This window comes from Dromaius novaehollandiae, chromosome 3, assembly GCF_036370855.1.
Source record: "Dromaius novaehollandiae isolate bDroNov1 chromosome 3, bDroNov1.hap1, whole genome shotgun sequence".
Lineage (NCBI taxonomy): Eukaryota > Metazoa > Chordata > Aves > Casuariiformes > Dromaiidae > Dromaius > Dromaius novaehollandiae.
Window position 1 is genome coordinate 129,811,275 of NC_088100.1, and position 22,594 is coordinate 129,833,868.

Sequence of the window (22,594 nt, forward strand, 5' to 3'; positions counted from 1 at the left end):
AAGAAACATAATTAATGAGAGCTGTATTGCACTGGCTGCAAAAAGTTATTTGTTTTTGTGTCGGCTTTGCAGCGTAATGTGTTTCTTTAGAGCTGATTTCTTTAGCTGTTGAATTCATTGTACAGTCAATTTGCTGGATACTGTTTTTTGTTTTGTTTTATTAACTGCGTTTGTCCTTAGAGGTTGAACTTGATTAAAACTGCTTTCTTCTTGTTGTATTCTCTGGACGTATGAACTAGACTTGGAAACCAATTAGCCTACTTTAAGCATAAAATGTTAGGTTGTATCGCCAGCAGGTGCAGAACTTTGTATGCAGGCCTAGTGCATAGGTAACTTTTGTCTTAAAATTTAAGTGTAGCAATTCCTCTTCCTGAAGCTGGAGATGTATCTGGAGGAATACGGTGTTACTGGTAGGGGGTGGGAGGAAGAGATGAAGTAACTGTGGTTGCTGGGTTTTTTTTTTTTTCATTCTTTCTTCCTCTTACTTCTCCCAGTAAACATCCCTGTTGTGTAGGTGCAAATAAACAGTATAAATGCGAGGGTATGAGAATGTAGATTCAGATGCTACTCAGCTGTATAGTAAAGAGACTTCAGAAAAGGTAATATGAATATGGTGTTTCCATTCCACATGATGTTTGCATAAAATACACATCGTATGACCTTTTAAGGTCATATGATAGTGGACCTCTGCTTTTGCCTTCCTTAATTTGTTTCTGAGTAAGCAGTTGAAGGCTTCAGGCTTGAATGCTTCAGTTTGGACTGTGATTTTTTTTCTGTGATCATAGTTTCATTTCATAGTGGTTTTCGTAAATCTACAGAATTCAGAATTTTGTGGTGAATCAGGTGATTTTTACATTTACTTTTTTTTTTTTTGTCGAGGCAAGCCTGTGATCTTGTGTTTGTACTTAAAAATCAAAAACTGCTTTAGTAACTTACTAAGTTAATGTCAGCCTTTTAACACCCTAATTACATAAAATAATTCACATTCTGAAACTGGAAGTACTTTCCAAAGACTTGTCTTTCACAGTGGTAATAATAGGCCAGTGTAGATGGACTTCAGTCAACTCTCTGCCCTTTCCTTTTGAAATATTCATAGAGCTCTCCTTGCTGTTGCAAATATATAGCGATAGCAGTTGGAAAAGCTGTGGTAAAGAAACCGATCCTAGATCTGCTTGTTTTCACTACACTCAACAGCAGAATTGTCTTTCAAATATTCATTATCTTTTTCTACAAAGTGTTCATTCCTTTCTGTACTATTTTACTATCTGACAGCTTAAGCCATGTCTTGTGAATGCATCAGTGCAATGACATGGTAACCTTTCTGTAGGGACTCAAAACACTCTCAACTTTTATGAGCAGTCCTTCTAGGCGAGATGTCTTTGTCAGATCCTGTTCATCATAAACTTTCAGAAATTTTGCTTATTAGCTTTATGTTTCCTTTGTGCAGAAAACACACTGTGCAACCTGCTCTTGTGCACAAAAAAGACCTGAACAGTGCCTTGTTTTAAAACTGACAGTTTCATTTCTAGTAGACTTCTTGGATTCTGGTGTCTTCAGCACTTAAAGTTTTAGATTGGTACTGCAAGGACTGTTTCTGTATTGGCACCAGCTGCAAGGTGGCTTAGTGAGTCTGCTTCCGTAAGGCAAATGTTCTAGATCTTTTAAGTTCAAGAATCCTGTTTTGGAATAGCCAGAAGGAAGGCAAATCCTTTGTTCACTTTAATAGGATTTGGAGTAGGTACCAGTGGGAAAGAAATGTGAGACCTCAGGTTCATATGGCTGTTGGAAGATGATGGAAAATAGATCTTATTATTTGGTGTATTAGATGTCCCTCATGTATTGTGTTTTTTAATATGAGATAAATGACGGATAATGTAAGTTTGTTCGTGGTGTGTTTAACTTAGTTCTTTTTTTTTTAATTTTAAAACTTTTTGTTTCCCACATGCTTGTGCTTTGTATGTTGAAGATAATGTTTGTGCACTTAAAAGCAAGCAAGAGTTTGCAGCAGTGGAGGGAAAACCTAGAGCTGCTCTGTCTGTATAACTATATGCTTCTGCCAAGCTTTGTGAGAACCTTTCAAATAATAATACACCTTTAGGCAATTGTAATCTGCTCTTTACTGTAGGATACGTTAAGTTTTGACGGGTTTACGTGTAATGTAGAACATACTGTTCTGTAAACGAATCTGTAAGAAGTTGACTTCAGGTAATCTAGTTCTCATACTTTTTCATCCAGCATCTTTTCATCTTAATTTGGAACAGATTCTCAAATAACGTTTTTCAAGGTGACACAGAGAAATATATTTTTTTCAGAGTTGAAAGCTGTTTTAATTTAAGAAATGATGGTAAGAGTTTTGTGTTATTTATGACCCCTGTGTTTACACATTTTATGGGTGTGTACTGTACATTGGACACAGGAGTACAATGTTCCATAAAGCCATATTTTAAAGCTGATGAGCTTTCCTAGCCACATGTGCTTGCCTGTATGAATTAAAGAAATGCTCTCATAACATTTTCCCCTATGTCTGTTTACCAATTCAGGTACAGACAGCATCTCTATCTGCAGCTGTTAAAGAAGTGAGTCAGTTCATTCTGAGTTGCAACATCCACATTTTTTGGTCATAAATTTATAATATAACCAGGTCTTGTTTTGAGGAAGTGATGATATTCTTGGTTAAAAAGAATTTGACGAACTAACACAACATTTAGGCTCATGTTTTTCAAACCTTTCTTGGATTCCTTTGCTTAGCCTAAATGGGTAAAAGTTAAGCAGCACAGCTAGTGAAAATATATGTTTTATTTAAAATTACTTTATGTAATCTAACAAATAGGGTGATGGGAGGAAGCACTGTCAAAGAGGTTTGAATCTTATATAGCCTGAACTGTTCATTTGAGGATGCCTACCACTTACTGGCAGCTTGGCAGAGACTTAGGTGCCTGAGACAAGTGCCTGAATCCGGATGGATGTCTCCCGAGTTTTGTCACTTTAATGTTCTTTTTACAGTACAACAGTTGCTAATAGAAGGTGTCTAGCGTATTTTGTGTTTGCTGAAACCACGGTAATGTACAGTGGTATTGATTAATTCCAAATGTTAGGTAATAAGAACTAAGGCTTATGATGCTGTATATATATTTAGATACATTGGCCATTCTGGAACTGGAGAACATTTTTTCCTCAACTCATATGTTCAAAAACAGTGTTTTAAAACTCCTACTATGGGTAATGAACCTTCTGGCTCTGACAGCATTAGATTCAAAAGTGAAAGCGTTGATTTTTGATAAGGCTTTATGGAGTAAACATTTTCTTGCTGTATTTTGTTTACTGGTAACTTCTTCTGGAAAGAAAAGTAAGCTTAATAAACGAATTTAGGAACATGGCGACTTCAGTTTGGGCAGTGAGTGTCTTTCTCAAATGGGCTTTGGTTGCCAGACTGCTTTTTTAAAACATAGACTTTCCTCATTTACACCAGCCCTTCTAGAAGTAAGTTCTACGATGCAGTGCAGAAAAACCGTAAATCCATTATCCGTGGTTAGTAAGTCAGTAAAAAGGCAGCGTTATAACGGAGGAAGGCAGCTTTTCTGACTGGAAGCCAACATTTTGCTGTAATGGGGGATCTAAATCCGGTCCTTACTGGGGGGCTTTTAATATTTATGTGAGGAATTCCCCCGCAGTAGAACAGCTACAATGTTCTTGGAAAGAACAGGTCCTAGCTGGTAATGACTGGAGTCCATCTCCTTGCCATTGCAGGCTGTTTACTCCAAGGCATTTCAGTATCGTTGTGCTTGCTGTTGTCAAGGTCTTGATCATGCCTTTTGTGGTTATTTAATGTTTTCTTTTGAATCTTGTGAAGCGATGTGTTGCTTAACTCTCCTTTTGGCATAATCCACACCCAAAAGGTGGTCTATCGTTTTGCTAATATTTGTCTCAAATTAAAGGAAATATTTTGTTCCGTGAAGAGTTTCTTCCTTTGAATTTTCATGTCCCAAATGTTTCTTTACTTAGAGAGATTCTTTCTTTGTGGCCTCCCAATTTTTTAGGTCTTATGTAAGAATCAAATGTGCTATTTCAAGTTTTGCCTTAGCAAATGCACAGGCAAGGAACTATTTATACCTGCTTTTGTGTGTCGTAATTACATTGTTCTCTTTGCTGCCACATCTTTGTTAGATTATTGCTATTATTCTGCAAAAATGTAACGAGCAAGGATGTGATCCTTGTATAAAGAACGCGGATATTGTCCCCTATACACTGCAAGCAAATAATGAAGTACCCTGGCTTCATAGTAAATGTTTTAGAAACCTAGATAGTGGCTTGATACATAAAACTCTGTGTTCCCAAACCCTTTCTCTGTCAAAACTTGAAGTCAACTACTACTCACATCTTTTCCAACATTACTGATTTCTGTTTTCTCTCTGTTGAGTGTTTGTGTTCTGAATTAACTTGCTTAACTGCTTCTGACCTTAGAAAAAAGCTCTAAACTAAGAGCTGCAGTAACAGAATAGAATCTGGCCAATTTAATCAGCAGTGCTTTTTCTTTAAGGTAAGTTGTTGATACGTACTCTAGTGATTAATTACGTTCATAGTGTGACTTTAACAGTGGGCTTACAGCTGCATTACTGAAATTTGTTCATGAAATTCCTTCATAATGAATGTCAAAATATGAATATAAAAACACATGTAAGCAAGAAGTTAACTAGTGTTCTCAGCTGTTTTCTTTCTTTTCTTTTTTTGTTTCTAAGATGGGTAAAGGATTGCAGAAAATGGCATCCTGCCTTTTTTTAATTTTTTTTCCCTGGAAGATGTTGGGCAACTGAATGTCATGAAGAATTAGTGAAAATCTACCATCAGTCTAGTATTATAACTCTATTTGTAATTCAAACAACCTTGCTGACACTTGTTGACATAAATTTGGGGTTGTGGCTAAAATAATCCAATATGAACAGTTAAACACTTTCAGAGAATTGAATGAAAAGTCTACTGCAATGAAAAGTCTACTGCAAGAAATCTGGATTCTTATGTATTACATATTATAGAAATAGCTGCTCTGTTATCTGCAAATAAAAAGTGGTAAAGATTCTTCTTCAAGGGAAATTAATTGTGTGGACTGCTGAAAAATTGGTGTCTTCCATTTGTTTAAAATTTGCATGTTTACAGAGTTTTTTAAATGAACAGATAAATGCAAAAGCCCGTGTTAACTTGTTAGCTGACTTTTAAGTTTTGGAACCAATCCCCTCAAAAGTGGGGAGGAAAATAGATAATATTCATCTCTGTCACAGATTTGTTCAAAAGGTACTTTGTGAATAAAATCACATTTTGCAAATAAATGGATTTAATATGTTGGGTCTGGGCACAGTCAATTGAAGTACTGGTTTTACAAAATGATGTAGCCTAACAGTGTGACCGAGAATATTTGAATTGGGTATAGAGCTCTGCATTACAAAACATGAAGCCAGTTACAATCCTTATACTCTATTCGAGATGTAGGACAAAGCAGGGATTAACTAAAGGATTTAGTGAACAAAGTTGTTGTTCTCTAAGGCCTATGTTTTTTCACCGCATTAATGTTCCAGTGAAAGATAACAAATTTGGTTCAATAGTTTATGGTTGGTGGGTGGAATGCTTTTAAAAATCAGGAAAGGAGATCCTGAAATTCTTTTTGAGGAAAGTTGCATCAAGGCTGGAAATTCCCGTGCATTTTTTTTATATCGTAAGGAGTATTGGGAGTATGCCCCATTTTAAAATTTTATCAGTAAGTAATTGGCCAAGGGGAGGTGGAAGAGAGGCAGGACTACTACTGCTTCTTGAAGGAAGCTGCTTCTCCTTTATGGCAGAAGTTGCATGAGTGAAAATTTTTAGGTAAGAGAGCTTTCCTACAAGTCTGACTGAGCTTTGGCTGTCTGCTTCAGCCCTCTCGCAGCCTCTTGAAGTTACCCGTGTTCTGTGCTTGCCCTTACTGTTGTTTGTTCTTGTCTCCCTTTTATTCATCTTAACTGGAAAGAAAAGTAGCCTTGTCGGTAGCTTCCCTTCCAGTGAAATGCTTGCCGCTCTCACATCATTCACTTCAGTTGTTTTCCGAATGCTGCCACTTGTTTTTCTAGATTGCCCTTGCCCCTAAGAGCTTTCTCAGCTCCGCGGTTGCTCGAGTTATGATTTATCCTTAGCTGAGATTTAGATAGCGATCCGGTAGATGGTCAACAACAAGGACGGTATAGTTGTTCTCAATACAGGTAATGTGTGGGAGTACGCCCAGTACGGGTTAAGGATTGGTTTTTGTGATCCATTTCTCCTCGTGATATCAGGTGGTGGAACAGTTATTAATGTATTTGAATGTATTATCTCAAAGGCAGCAAGTGAGAAACAACTTTTACTAGCTATAGATGTAATTGCCCCCCTGCCCCAAAACCTATACATGTGCTTTTGGTGAAACAAAGTAGGTGGATTTTCTTTTTAATGAGAAAGCTCAAAAGCTCTTATTCAGGGCCTCTGATTTGTAGTATTTATTAGGATGTCTTTCAGCTGCAGTAAAAAATAAACTTTTTTGTTAGTAGCTCTGGCCTCATTGTTAAATCAGAGTTGTGATGACTGCAACTTTTTATTTAATTTATTTAAGTAATCTTGACCTATATGGTGCATAAATTAGGAGCACCCTGCCCTCTCTAATTCTTACCATAAAGCTATGTATTCAGGCAGGCCACGTTACACTGAAATAGTTAGCGCCTCTTTGCCAAGCAAAAGGGTTGCAGTTGAACAAAGTATTTCTCAAGATTTTAGAAGTCTTTAAGCGGTAGGAATCCAATGTGGAATTATTTGTTTTGTGAGTTCAGGAATACAACTGTACTTGAATGTCATAGTCTCTGTGCAGAGCTGACAGTTCATGTTTTTGCCAGTTAGGAATCAATTTTAAGTTGCTTCTTTCCATTCTGCATGACTCCTCATCAATAAAATTAAGGTTTTTGAGAGAGGGGAAGCTGGTTACATGTCTACCTAGATTTTTTTCCTTGATTATAATTGCTTGTGTGGCTTGATTATTCTAACTGTTTCTAAAGAAGAAAAATCTGATATGTATCCATTTGGGGCTATTTAAAGTTGGTCTTTATTACTCAAGCTGCACTGAAAGCTTCAAGATTAGGTCTTTTGGACTTGAGAAATCTTGCTCTCAAAATGGAAAGTGAACTTCCTGGCTTTAAGTTATGTCACTGTGCAAGCATTTGACTTTTAATCGCATACTGTTTTATAGAGTAATTGTTTGAGAGTAATTGAAATATTTAAGGATTTTTATTTGGGTTCAAATTCTAAAACTTCTAATCACATGATAGAAAATTACTGTTAAGGTTGCAGTGGCTTGAATCATAGTACTGGGGCCTGGTCAAGGAGCTACTTATCCCACCCTCCAGTATTATTCCCAAGAAGCTGATTTTTTAATTTTTTTTTAAATTATTTTTTAGGACTCTTGTTTTCTCCTTCTTTCTTTCCAGCCATTTCATGGTTTCTGTTCAAGCTCCTTTTTCTTTTGGGATGATGGTTTATATCCAGTCAGCACAATCCTTGAAATAGTGGTGTGGGGTTTTTTGTTTCAAGAAATATTTTCTTGCCTTTGCAGTCTCATCAGCTGTTGTCACATGGGATAAGATAATAAGCCTTGTGTCAGCTGAGATTTCCAAGTAGGTGTATCTGCTCTTGCTAATTTCCAAGAGGTTTAATACTAAATTTATGCTAGAGTCTACTGAGATTCAGCTGGAGGTTCGTGAACTCGAATTCAATTACTAGGGAGGATTTGGTATAGCCAAATATACCAACTCTTTTTTCTTTAAAAAACAAAAAAAATGAAAACCCTTCCCTTCTCCAGGAATAGTCCAGGTATTGGGAGGGGAGTGAATTCCTTTTCCCTCGATGTGTCTTTCCCTCGATGTGTTGTTCCCTCCTACCAGGCATATTGTTGAATGTAACATATGGATCTTCCTCTGCAGTAAAATATTCGGAACACAGTTGTAGTCTGGCTGTGTTTGGTGCTTAATCTTAGTGTTGATGGTTGACAACAGGAGATCTTGGAAATTTGGATATAAACACTGGCTGCTCTGGTGGTTACAAGGAAGAAATGCTAGTATTGGGTTTAGTGGATTGAAAATCCAGAAGCTTAGAAGGCAAAGAGGTTGGAATAAGCTCAGCAGGAGCTCAAAGGCAGACTCCACAGTCATCTCGGAAAGGATCTTTACATTCGTGCGTGATACCAGCAGCAGCTGGACCTGATGTAAAAGGGAATGTGCCCTGCGAGATGAGGCCCCCAAGGCAGAAAGTAAAGCTTGTCTCTCAGCTGCTTCGTTAAACGGTTGGTTCTGAGTAAGCCTGTGAAGCACGTCGTTTATAGGTATGTTACAGTCACCTTAAAGGTACCAAACTTTCCTGGAGAATAGCAAGAGTTGTTTGGCAGAAGAAAATTTGCCAGCTGCTCGAGTGCTCTGGTGTGTTGTGCCTGCGAAGAACTGCCGTGCTTCATTTCTTGCTGTTATGCCCTTTGTGGGATGCTGCTCAGCTGTGTATACAATGTAGTTTGCCAAAAGCTTTGGAATTGCTAAGGAACTTTTTTAAAAAAATCTTTGTTTCAGAATCATTTCCAGAATCAGTATTCCAAAGTTTGCACTTATTCTAGTGAATAGAAATTGAAATACTTGCTAATAAGTTTAGACAATTTCCATTTCCCTCTTTTTCTGTAGTTAAGATTAATTAGGTCGTTACAATTTATTCATAAACAAATGTCAAGTGAGATGGAAAGAGCTGTGTTGTAGTGCCCTCTCTTTAAGAAAGGGCTGCAAGGTGGAAGTACAGACTGGTTAAGTGATATGTACAATTGTGAATATATGAACAGTAGTAGTTATTGCTGCATTTATTACATGCAGTATTGAAAAAAATTAAAACCATTTTTATGAAAAAAATCTCAACCCGTACCTTGACTGTTGCTCTAATAGTTTGCAATGCTAAGATGGAGTCCTTAATCTCTGTTTCTGTCTAGGCCATGAGAATACTTTTTTTGGTCATTTAGTGATTTGTGCTTAAATATTTTATGTATAATCTTGCTCCATCCTGCTTCTGAGGACAAGCTTTGATGGAGAAGTTTGTTCCGCTCTAGGCTCTGATGGTGCTCACAACAGCATTTTCCAACTGGTGGCTTGTAAGATAAACCAGGCTGGCAACAGCAGCTGCGGAGACAGGGCACGTTGGCTCAGAGTGAGGAAATCCAAAGGACAGTGCGATCTCATAGAAGCCTATGAGTTGGAAAAAAGTGACTTAAACAGTAGGATCATAGCTAGCAATGATGGCAGCCCTTCCTTCCTCCTCTCCCGTGCTGTTTCAAAGCTAAAGAAGGATGTTTAGAAATCTTTGGCGCTACTGTTGGAAGGTGACTTAGTACCTGCCCTTCTTAAGGTGTAGACTATCAAGTGACATAATTTCTATTACACATCGTCTCAGCACACAAATAACTGTGGGATAAGATGGGCCAGGGTAATTTTTGGCTATTTTATGAATTAGTGGTGACAGCAAATGGAGAACTACTGGATTAAAACTCCATGCAATTGCCTTGGTTTGTTGTATAGCAGGTCAAGACATGTTTCATGTTCTTCAGGGCTTTCAGCATGGTCTTCTGAGCATATGATTATGTAGTAGTTTACAAGAGACCTGAACTGTTCCTGGTAGATTCTTTGCAACTCCCAAAACAAAAGAATTGGTTTGAAGAGGGGTTTGGGGAATTCTTGCTGTCACTTTTGTCATCTGCTGTTTCTCTCTTTCTTTGTACTCTTTTCTGCCTTACCTGTGCTACATCCAGTGAAAGCTGCTCCCGAAAGTTAGTTGTCATGGAGTTCAGCTGAGCCTGTGATGGTATTTTGCCAGTCTTCTAATCTGAACCTTAGCTGGTTTCTTTGTAGAGAAGGATCACAGTCTGTGCTGAAGCGTTAAGAATTATGGTAAACATTCTGCAGACGTTTTATGTAGGGGTATCATAGGTTCCTTTCTCATATCTAATATTGACGCTAACCTGTCTATACACATTTCTAAAGTAAAATGTGAAACAGTTTAAAAAAAAAAAAAAAAAAAAAAAAGTTTGGCCCAACTAATTTATTTGTAAATGACTGTTTGTTTGCAGGATATACAGTTTTAAAATTCTAATGTACTTTTTTTCCTTTTGTAGAAATATATTAGCTTCAAAGTGAAACTAAACAATGGAACCAGATATTATTCGAATGTATTCCTCATCCCCTCCGCCACTAGACAATGGAGCTGATGATGATGATGAAGATGAATTTGGAGAATTTGGAGGATTTTCTGGTGTAAGTCCTGCTGGTGTAGCTTTTGCTGATTTTGATACACCAGACTACAGTAATTCAAAAGAGGAGTTTATACCCACAAATCATTTTATCCCACTTCATGATTATTCTGACAATGTAGCTAGCATTGCAACTTTCACCTCTGTGAAAAATGTTAAAGATAAAGACTGCATCTCAGAGCTTCCTAGTCTCACTAAAGAACTTTCTGATATGTCAGCTACTAGTACCAGCAAAGAAAAATCTAAGTTTAGAACTTCAGGTACTGCTTTTGATATAAGTTTAGAAGATGTAAACAAAAGAGGGGAACAAAGAGAGAACATTGGGAAATTGGAGGGTTTTTTTTCTGACATCGTTAGAACTGATATAGCAGTTGAGAGCCAGGATGAGCAAATAGATGCTTGTAACGGTGAGAAACTTCCATGTCTAGAGATTCTAACAAACGGATTTGCAGCACTGGACCCTGCAAATCCTCAGGGAACAGAAGATCTAGACAGCATCAGTGACTCAAAGGGACTAAAAACTGTTAGCACCTGTAGTACTGAGCTAAATTTGAACTCAATGCCTAGCTCAGGTGAAGACTTTGCAGATTTTGCTACTTTCTCAAACAAAAAAACAATCCACTTGGAAGGAACAGGGCCTACAATATGCAGTGTTAATGAAAGAGACTCTCTAAGCATTCAGGAAAACAGCATAATAAACAGAGTAACTGAAAGAACTGAAAGGATGGGATTCACATCTAATAGGAACTACGAATATGAAAAAGAGGCTTATATTGAGGAAGAGATTTGCACTTCAGAAATCAGTTGTGAGCAGGGTCCCACAGCACCGGAAGATAATGAATTCACAATTTCTAGTACACCTCAAGCAACTGGAAGTTCAATATGCACTACTGAAAATGGGGAAAACAATGAGAGGAGAAAACAATGTGACCTAGAGGATGGCAAAGATTTTTCTAGGTGTGATGACTTTTCAGAAACGGAGGACATCAAGGTTGATAAGATTGGAAGCCTAAGCAATGATCTTGCAGGAGAATATTTGGGTGATTCTGAAGATACTAAGAATCATGGAAGTAGTATTGAACTTGCAGCTTCCCATGACACAAATGATGATTTTGGTGATTTTGGCTCAGTTAGCAGTGCATCTCCCACTTTTATTAACGCTCAAGAATCAATAAATGCTCTAGCTTTAGAAGGAACTTCTGAACAACCTGTGCATGTTAGTGAACCTACTGATGATTTTGGTGACTTCAGGGACACAAGTACTGTTTGCCAGCAGCCAGCAAAGTTAGATCAAGCTGAATTAAATCAGACTGCTTACGCTTTAGAATGTGATGCTACCAGTAAAATTTCTCACTTAGACTTCCAGCATGCTACTGAGGTAGAAAATGGTAATGATAGTGAATTTGGAGACTTTGATTCAGTGCCAAAACTTCAAGATGAGAGTGTTGCTTTTCAGGACTCTGACGACTTTGCAGACTTTAGTTCAGCAGGTTGTAACCAGACTACAGACTGGAATGCTTTTGAGGATGAACAAAAAGACAGCTGTTCTTGGGCTGCCTTTGGAGATGAGCAAGCTGGTGAATCTCATCACAGAAAAGAGACGTGGCAGTCACATAGGACAGACGCATCTATGAGGATTGATGGTCCAGTATCCCACAAGACTGACAGTTTTGCTTTAGCATCTTCCCAAGGAACTATCAGCAGGCAATCTCAAGAGCCAGCGCCTTCGGTTCAGGTAAAGGTTTTTTTGGTTCTGTTTGCTCAGTATTGTTCTGCTGCTGTGCATACAGCTTTTCCTGGTTCCTTCTCTTGTGTACAAAGAATGTTTGGATAGTCCTTGTTTGCTTTGTGGGAGAGATTTATTTGAGATGGGCTGGTGTGATATAGTATGCTGTATTTGCTTCTTTTGCACTGTTATTTCCTGCAGAAAAATGGACAGGGTATGCTGGGACTTGTATGCTTCTGTTTTGACAACTATATGTGCTCCTTTAGATGAAATGATTGAAGGAATCAGCCATCATAAGCATTTCAGAGTGTGTGATACTTCTTTCTTTGCTTCATAGTTTACTTGTTACTTTGGCTGTAACTTCATATAACAACTTTATGCTATCTGATGGTGCCTTTTCATAAAATAATGGTGTGATTGGAAGCTGACCTTACCAATTCCCAGAAAAAAAAAATATATATATATTTAAAACTAAGCAAAATAAACTGATTCCTTACAGCTGCTGCTATATCTAAACTGGAGTTTGGGGCAGGGTAAAGTAGATCGGATAACTTCTTTCCCCCATCCCCTTAGTTTTGTACCGTAGTTGCTAAGTGCACAACAATTCCTAATTAATTGGACTCTGTCTTTGCCAGTCATCTTCAAGATATGTGCCTTAAATATATATATAAAAATGTGTGTGTGTATATATAAAAACATATGCACACACATATACATGCATATATGTGTGTATATAAGTACATATATGTATGTATATACATACACACACTTTTTAATGTGTATTTAATATTACACGTTCAAAATCCAGAACAAAAATGAGTTTAAAATTCTCTTCAATGCTTCCTTATAATCATATCATCCCGTATGAGTAGTTTAGAGTGTGCTCTGTCTTTTTGAAACGTGTAGTGGTACCAGCAGTAAAGGGTGCTAATGTGTATTTAAAAGGTATGGATCTCTTCTGGCAACGAAAGGAAATGAGGTGAGTCCCTTCTTCCAAGACCTCGTCTGGACTTGGAGACAGCCCTGCCTCATTCAGCTGGCTGTCAGTGACAGATGAAGCGGCTGTTCAGAAGCAGGTCGCACCAGGTAGAACTTTGCAGGCACCAGGAGGTGGAATGGAGTTGTTCAGGCTCAGTGTTGGCTTCTTGTTACATTAAAAGGTGTGAGCCTGAGCTCCTGACTCTTCCTGCTTGCTGCCTTGTTTGGTGGCTGAAACACCAAACTTCAAAGGGGCTCCACAAGACCAAAAAAAGGTGTTTGTCTTGCAGGTGAACCTGCAGAGGGATTTTTGTGCCTATGCAAAACATTGCTTATTTACACGTATCACTTGAAAGTGTGGTTCCATTTTCAAGATGAAAGCACAAACTTAGTACTGTTATCTACTCTCCTACTCGCCCACAGGAGGGGAAGAGTGCTGGGGTCATTGGTGCAATTAATCTATATTGTTCCTGTTTCTACTTGAAAAAGACTACTGAATTTGACTGAAGAAATTGAGGGGGAGGGAGGCTGGGGAGGATGATCTGTATTCCAGTAAATCATGCTGGTAAGGGAAGGACTGGATGTTCTGGAGATTTATTTTTGCTTAGGAATTTCCAATATTTTTGTAACAGTCATAAATTTCATTTGAAAACCTCCTGAATTTAGGTGCATATAAAAGCAGAACCTTCAGAGGTTCTGTAATCTTATTTTTTTTCAAGTCTGCTTTAACAAAAGGTAAGCCAAATTACAATGAAAGATCTTCAGTGATTTCTCATGGAGTCATACAGTGGTTTGTTTAGACTGTACAGTAAGCTGTAAAACTTCAGTACTTCTTCATTGCTTCTATTAATATTACCATCAGTTGTGATTGTTAGGGTATAAAGCTATGTTCTGCTTCTTCTGCTAGCAAGGAAGCGCTTGCTAGCACAAGCACTGAGCATGGAGCTTGCACAAACTAGCTGTAGAGGAAGTATAGCTGGGTAAGTTTTCTCTGTTGCAATAGTTTGTTTAGCCTTGCAACAGTTAGTAGCAACTAACTGTTGGTGAGTTGCTACTTTTTTTTAATCATCTCCTAAAACAGTAGATAGCACATTTTCAAAACTCATTTTGCACTCGGTAAGTGCTTGGAGTTTTGGAAGGGTCTATTGTAATCTTTTTATATACTTTTTTTTTAAAAAAAAAAAGCTTTGTTTTAATCTTCAAGTAGCAATTCTGTGTTTACTCCATGGAGCCACAGTTTAGTAAATAGCAATTAGAAACACTGTCCTGTATTTTCTAGATGTTGAGATAAGTTGAGTCAGCATCAGCTAAGAAACAGTCTTAGTACTTTGAGTGCAAATTTTTAGGAAAATTAAACTCAAATTTTGATCAGTTTTATCACTTCCACTTAAGAGGATGTCATGAGGTGAAAACTTGAAACACAGTGTTTTAAAGTGTTCGCTGACCTTTTATTTCCCATACATCAAAGTTGAGTTCTGGAGTTATTTGAGGCAAAAGCAGGTATCCTTGCAAGCAAAATGAAGCTAGAGAGAGGTAAGCAAACAATAAGTCTTTATTACCCTGGCTGAAGAGGGATAAGGAGCAGTAGATCACTCTCTTTAACGCGTAAAACAGCTTGGGGTTGCTGATAGAAGAGCTGAGAAGCACTTGCCATAGCAGCTTAAAGGGAGTGGGGTGTGCAAGACAGGAGTGCAGCGTGTATTAGGCACTTGAGACAGATGCGAAAATTGAGACCTCTGCACAGGCTAAAGGTGAACTGGGATAGTTTACAAGATACTTAGTCTGTACTGTTGAGGCTAGAGAAGTCGCTGTAATGTGGTAGTATAATCATTTTGAAAGAATGATATATAAACAAAATAAACCAATTGGTAATTCTTTACTTTTCAACATTGTTTTTGTACTAATATTACTTTTGTATACTTAGCCAGCAGCATTCCTGTTTAGATGTAGAAATGATATATGCTGCAATTTTCATCCTTCAGAATGCAGCATGAAAGGAAGGTTATTTGCCAGTAGCTTAAGCTCCTTTGCCAATATAGGCTTTTCGTATTTTCTTTTGTGTTTCCTCAGTTTATGCATTTTGGATGTGAAGGAGGCAGCAACATTCTGTGCTTTCTGAATGCTTTCTTTGTCATGAGGTGTATGTTAAGCAAACTGTTTTAAAGATTTTAGAATTGGCATAATGCTTAATTCAAACTTAGACTTCACTTGAAGAGAATTCATATTTGACTAATCAATCCAGTTTTACTTATAAAATATGGAAAATAGAAGGGAAAAATAAAGTTCTCCTTGTGGCCTGTCTTTTCCCTTATGCAACAACATGCAACAGCAAAAAGTTCATTGCATATTTTCACCTTTGCCTTTGATCTTAAAGACTCAGAACAGTGCTCGTGATTGAAGTGTAGGGTTTGCAACGTGCTGACGTTCGCTGCATGGTAGTATTGAGTGGAAGGGAAAGGGGTATGGCATACAGGGTTAAGTTAAAATTACTGAAAGAGTTTGTAATCGCTTTAAAAAGGGTTCAGTATCAAAGGCTGATGGAGACAAACATGCAGACTATTATTTGAACCCATATTAATACTATTGTATACCTTAATCATTTAATGTCTCTAGCTGAAAATAATTTGTTTCAGTATAGCTTTAGGTTTGCATTTGATACAGATGTGTCTTTGTGTTCATTAAAACTGCTTTAGGATGTAGTGGTGGATGAATTGGTTGCTCTGATCGGTCTTAGGTGAGCCTCTATTGTGCCATGTGCAATAATCCCATTTATATGATCAGGTAACACGCTAGTAAGCTGTTTGCATGAAATATAAGGCTCACAGCACAGCTTTTTCTGTGAGGTAGGGTCGAACATTGCTCAGCTGAGAGGAGAAAGTTATTCTGCCTATTAACACACTGTTAATTTTAGCTAATATTATAATGTAGGGCTTAGCAAAGCACCAGAGTAGTTTTTACCTATGTTAACCATGTGGGTGGGTAATATAGCTGTGCCTCGCTATGTTCAAGGAGTATAAAAGAGAAGTATTTAGCAGACAGTGTGGCTGACGTACAGTTAATAACCCCCAATAAGCCTCAAGCTGGGGGGGGACACAAAAAACCTGAATCGCTGTCATTTAGAGAGTACTTTCTGTCTTGAGCAGTGAATGAAGTCTCATCCTCTTGGAAAAAAAGTAATTATGACCATAAAGACTTCAGCCTCCCTGTTCACCAAGATGAATTAAGATAGTGTTGGCTAAATTAAGTTCAGACAGTTGGGTAACAGCTTGCAGCGCAAATGTATCTGTCAGGAAGGGGTCTTGTTGAAGTTCATAGCACAGTTATAAGTACGTGCAGCTGAAGAACTGGCAAAAACAGACTGTTAAAAGTAGCCCGTAAAATTGCTGCATTTCAGAACAGGCTAGCTAAGGAGGTCTTGCATGAGAGAAGAGTTTAGGGGTGGCTTTTTCTGCGGTTGTTTTAGCGTTTCTGTTTACCTGCAGCAGAATCTTTTCTTTTCTGTCTCGTACACGTCAGTTTTGTCTGCTTCCTCTCTACTCTCTGCTTCCCGGCAGAGCCTGCCTGAGAAATTACTGCAGCATCACTAGGTGACAACGTGACCCGCTGCAAAGGGAAGGGAGCTTCGTCTAGGTCAGTACCCGTTAAACTGCAGCTCACCTGAGTGGAGGGGACACGATTCGATGCATTCTTTAGTTGAGGGAAAATGGATGTGGGAGCCTTCCAGCAAAAAGAAGGGGGACAGCTTCACGGTCCTTCACTTAGCTTTCATGTGTTTTATAACCATCTTCCATCAAGCAGTAAAAGAGCAGGGAAGTCCTGTTCTTCTTCCTTAAGTTGCTAATGCTTTCAGAGTAAGTTTACTCTCTGTTTATCATTGCTTATGATGAGATCTCTGTTAGCTCTTGTGCAGCATATTTGATAGCATAACTAAATAGCATTCTCTTGCTGACATATAAATCTCAGTTTAGGACCAGTATGTAAATTAGAAGTTATCTGCAATAATAAAAATGAGACAGTTTGCTTTTTCACTTCTAAGGAATGTTATGGCACCATCTTAACTGTTTTTCTTTTTTTTGGGGGGGGAAGCTATCGCATTTGGATCATGAAAGTTAAACTTGCGTTCTTTGTAAGCTTTGCTTTTCCTCTTTAGTCAGGGTTTTTTCTGCCTGCAGCTCTTCCATTGCTTGTGTGAAGATGCTGTATTTACCCAGCAGAGCCTGCACACTAGAGAAATAAATAAACTGTTGCTATGTGGAAGGCACGCTGATTCTTGGCCTAAGGAACCCCTAGACCTCTCCAAAGGAAAAATCTGCCCCCGCTTAACTGAGAGTGTGGTTTGTTCATTTATGTGCATTTAACTGTTCAGCTTTGTTTCTTAATGCTTGAGCCTGATAACTGCTGAGACCCTCTGAAGCTGACTGGTGTGTTCCTCTTGGAGAATTTCAGCCATTTAAATCAGGTTCTCAGCTGAGCTGTGCTAATGGTAAGGTTAAAAAAAAGAAAAGTGGTGTGGTGGGGGTGAAGGTACAGAAGCAAATGTGTTCATGAAAATGTCTCGGTTAGTGTTATAAAACCGAGCATAGGGCATTTCTCATTTAACCTCGGCTTTATTTTGTTAAAATGGGCCTAAATATCTGTTAGGCACTCCTCCAGAGCAGTGGGTGAATGATTTAAAAAACCAAAAACAAAACCTCTAATCACTTTCTTTTCATGGCCTCTGGCCCCTGGTCTTTGCTCTGCCGTCTTCTGAGAGGCTTTACTTGACTTCTGAATTCTAGCGAGCTGATTGTGTCCATACAGACTTTCTCCATCTCTTAAATTATACATTAGCATCTTATTTCCTTCATATGCTCGTTTCTGTCTCCTTTCTTTTGTTCTTCTGTCAGCTAAGGCTTGAATATTTAAATGTTCTCAATAATTTAGTGTAACTTACATACAGCTTTTATTTATTCTCAAGGCTCTCTGTTGCTGGATTTTATTCGGTCACGCCAGCTCCCAGGTCTGCGTTCGCTAGGCACGAGCAGCCCAGAGCTTGAACGTCGCTGCCTTCGTGGCCCCTTCGGCCCTGCAGCCGGGAAGAGGAGGGCTGAGGGCAGGCTGCGGTGGGAGAAACGAGGAGGGGGGGAGGAAGGAGGGACAAAGTGCCACTCCACTCTTCAGCTTCCAGCACAAAAAAATTCACTGGATTAACTTTTGTGTCTGCTCCACAGCTGAGGCAGTCGGGACCACGGAGAGAAGAGGGGAGAAAGAGTCTTTTTTCCCCCGCACACAGAGTTCCCTATAGCTGCACTCAAAATGTGTTACAGTAATTGCGCTGTGAAAGCTTCAAGTCATTTTGGCTTTCACGTGCAGGCAGCTGGGGGGATTTAGTGCACCGCTTGGTCAGTGAAGATCTATTGTGTTGAAGGAGTTTATTGATTCTGTGGCCTTCTGAGAAAGAAAAAGGGGAAACACCAATTGTGTAAACCAGCGATGTGGGGTGTTTAGCTCTGAGGACTGGACCTCTCACCCCTCCCACCCTCTTTATATAGCCAAGGAGATGGAATTTAATCCTGGGCTTATAATTCTCTTTTGGAAGGATATAGCGTCTGTGATATTTTGACTGCTTTGGTTAAGCAGGTAATATATGTGGCAATCATTATCAGAAACTTTTTGCAGTCCCAGAAACTACGGGGCTTTGAATTTATCCCTGTTTGGAGCATCACAGTTGACTTCTAGAGTGGCAGCTGTGGTCTTTGTTCGCATTTTCAGTGAGTACCTTGAATTACTCCTCTCAAATTGCAGTGCAAATCACTTCATTACCAAATACTTCTAGTGCTATGAAAAGTCGAGAAAAGTGCTTGGGTTTTTTTGGTTTTCTTTTGTTTTTAAAGCACAGCTGTCAATAAACCCAGGAAGAATGCCTTTTCCACAGTGGAGAAGGCATATTTCATAGTACGTCCTGGGGGGAAAGGGGATTGGAAATTTCCCCACAGTAACTTAAATATGACTGGATTTTTCCTCCCAAAAGACCTGGCACTAGTGTGTGTACAATGGAATTAGTATTTGCTTATGATGTGAACAATAGATTTGTGTTTGTAGAAGATGAGCTAATTTTAAAATATGTGAAGGTTTTATTTTTGGTAATGCCCTTTTTGCCCAGGAGCTGTCAGTGCAGTATCTCATTGCCAATTAGATGAACAAGTTCAGCTGCTTCCTTTAGAGAAATTAGCACTGCCTGAGGGAGATGTGTGTTTGTACACTCATCCCTGTGTCCATTTGTACACATCGAATTCTTCTCATTTGCTGTAGAAACCATTCTTCTTTCTATCATGTATAAATAAAGATAGAAAAGATATAAAAGGAAGTGTAAAGATTGCTTTAATTAAACTGTTCTTGAAATTTTGACATACAGTTCTCTCTCTCTCTCTTTTTTTTTTTTTTTTTTTTTTAAGCTCAAATTTGAATTTGAGTGCTGGCAGAGATGGTCCCTGATTCTTTGAGACTTTTCTTTAACTCATTTATTACCTAAGTAAGCTAGATTCCTAGTAAGCTGGTTCAAAGTCACCAGCACGTTCTCAAATGTTGATCTGGTTCAAGAAACCTGATGCCTTGCTGTTGTCATGATGTACTTACTCCCTCTCGTCTGCCTTTTCCTCTTCACTGGGGATATGCATTTCTGCTCTATTATAGAAATGAAGTAAGCTTTGCCCATGCTTGTAATATAATAGCTAGTGATGTATTGTAGGAAGCATTAAGATTTAAAATCGAAATAGTGTGTGCTTTTCATAAGTATAAAAAAAAATATATGGAATACTGCTTAGGTTTTCTTCCTAAAAATATAAATTAGTATCTCAGTTTTGGTCAACAAAAGCAAAGCAGTCTACAAGTAATGTAAGTCTTACTTTGTGGCCAAAATGATGGGGCTTAAGACAGGATTAAACTTAAAAGGAAACTGATACACTGTAAAATGTGAGTCATTAAAGTACAGTCAGAAAATATCAGTAACCTAGTGATGAAGAAAAGAAAAAAATGCTAGTCAAATATGCTGGATCCTTTGATAATGTAATAATTATGGGCTTTTGATGCAATGCTTTACAAACACCTGATGACTGAACTTGGTGGCTGTCCCTGTGTGGCAGGCGCTCCTTTCACGGATAGGAAAGCTGAAGAGCTGACATTTTAAGCACGTTAATTTTACTGCTTTGTGCAGTTTGCAGCTGAATAGGGAGAACAGGCGGAGCAGGCTTGGTTTGTAATTCCTGACTCATCAGCCTGCAGTATAGTACGGAGAATCAAGGTATTCTGCTAACGGCTTGTTGCCTCCGTGTCGTGCTTCCTGCGCTGTCTTTACTGATGGGCATGCTCAGCGCTTGGCTTAGTTGAGACAAGAGATGAGGCAAATTTCCAAATAAAAATTCAGATGAGAAACACTGTATATAGCCGTTATAGTTGTGATAAAGGTATTCTGTGTGACTAAGTGCTTGTTCCAGCTCTATCAGTTGGTCTAATGGAAATATGTAACTTCCTCCTGCAGACCTTGCTTCTCTGAACCCGAAATCATTTCAGCCGTAACACCCCTGCTATTAAAGCTATTGAATATTTTGAGTCTGGAAACAGCAGTGTCGTGAAACCAAAGCTTGGAAATGAAGAAACCAGCTCGGAGCTGGACACCTTAACAGTCTTTCTTGGCTAATGAATGTGTTTCAGAAGTCGTCCTGAGCCGATTACGTGCCGTGAACTTGGGCGTTACTGCTAAAGGGATTGCTGATGCCTGTGAGAGGCTCTGGGGGGGGTAAGGGGGGGACCAGGCCCTGCCGACCAGTTGCTGTGTCAGGTTTAGCATCACGCTGAGTGAACGCACGTTGCCCTCAGCCTGCGGCGGGGCGCTGGGGCCCGCTGCTGCAATGCCCCTGGCCCCGGCACGAAGGGTCCCGCGGCACACGTGAGTTGCGTTGTCCCTTCTGGGCCTGATGCCTGCTGTATGCTCCAGCCGGTGCCTTTCTCGCTGCCTCTAGATCAGCTGCGCGGTGGCCAGAGAAATGGCTTGCTGAGCTCCGCGGGGTGTGCTTGGAGATCTCTTCTGAATTGGGGCAGGTTTTGCCCCCGCGGGGATTCTGGAGCCATTCCGATTCCCAGCTTCTCCCAACTTCACCCAGCACCCGGAGGGGCTCTTAGGGGAAGGCAGGCCATCTTCCCAGGGTCCCAGATTCAGGCTTTGAGATTAGTTTTGTCGGTTGAAAATCGGCTTGCCAGGCTTCCTCTGGGCAAGCCTATGTTTGCACGCGCGGCCTCGCTGCCGGAATATGCCGCGTCCCCACAGGAGGGCTCTGCTGGCATGGCCGTGCTAGCGGCGCGGCGGGATGCTCGGGGATTCGCGCCTGCTGGGTCTCCCTGCCCCTTCCCCAGCAGGAAGGCGGGTGCTGGAGCTGCTGGGTGCAGCCGTGGTGGTGCAGCTGGGCATCCCAAGGGCGGCTGTTGAGGAACTCCACCCAGAAAGATGGAGGTGCTCGTTTGGGGCCGGGCTTGCTTCTCCCTCCCCTAGCAAGGAGGGAGATTCAGGTGCTTCTGTTTTAAAAATAAATCAATAAAGTGAAGCTTTAATTTCATTTTTATGAGCATGCTTTGCAGTCAGTACTTTTTATATAAATGGTAAGAAATTACTGGTTACCTGTCTTTAACTGGCTGAACTAGAGAAAAATGTGCGTTCTGTTTCATTGATACGTGTTCGATGTCTGAGACAGTTCATGGAGCTATAATAAAGAAATTCTGTGGCTATATGGAGATACAATGGGGAGAGAGGTAGCAAATTTAAGGGAAGAACTTCTTTTTGTCAAAAAAAAGGGATTTCTGATTTTCGGCAGCAGAGGGTGGTTTGTTTTGTTTTTTCCTCTTCAACATTCGATCCAGCAATACCTTACGCTGCCAAAGCCCAAAGTGGTGAGAATTCGAGCATCCTCCAGTGCATGTTGTGGAACCTAAAATGCAGGAAACCAGCAGTGCCGTTATGTGCTCTTTATAATGCCGAGACCTTGTCCTACCCAATAGCAGTGATAGAGGCAGTGATGGAGAGAAAAAGGAAAAGGACGTTTCCTGCATTATGAAACTTAAAGACCCTTTCTGGCTTTCTCAGAAGGTGCCAGATGAAAGCCTCCTTTCTCCCAAGGGACGCTGAAGTGATGGTGACAGCAAGACAAGGTTGCAGCTACTTTGACAAGCAGGAAATCCTGCCTAGTTTCTCAAACCCATGGAGTAATAGGTCTGTAGCCCTCTCCCCAAACTTCTGAATGTTTGTATTTAGATACTCTTGTCATGGGTTTATAATCTACAATGAGATAGTGGAAAGAAGGTCAGATGAGACTAATGCCGATAAAGTTGTGGTTGCATAAATCGTACTGCAATCTAGCTGGCTTCATTTTCAACTAAGCTAAATTTGGTGGGGAATTTGTTGTTGTTGTTTGACTAGGATAGAAACATTACCAAGGCTGGCTTTTAACCCCTGCATGATTACAGCGTTCAGCATCAGCTGGCTTAATTGTGAATGAGAGGAAAGGGGAATCACTGGCAGAAAAGTGATCCTTCTATTTGTATTTAAA

General features: G+C 39.5%; 1 protein-coding gene across 3 annotated transcripts in view; it reads left to right on the forward strand.

The window, feature by feature from the left end:
* AFTPH (aftiphilin) overlaps positions 1-22,594 on the forward strand; it is a 47,788-nt gene that overhangs the window by 864 nt on the left and 24,330 nt on the right. For all 3 annotated transcript variants that reach the window (XR_010388680.1, XM_064510131.1, XM_064510132.1), the window contains exon 2: positions 10,181-12,050. Coding sequence is in view for 2 of the 3 variants with exons in the window: in XM_064510131.1 (XP_064366201.1) it covers positions 10,212-12,050 (1,839 nt within the window). In the remaining variant the exon portion in view is untranslated. The remainder of the gene's footprint in view (positions 1-10,180; positions 12,051-22,594) is intronic.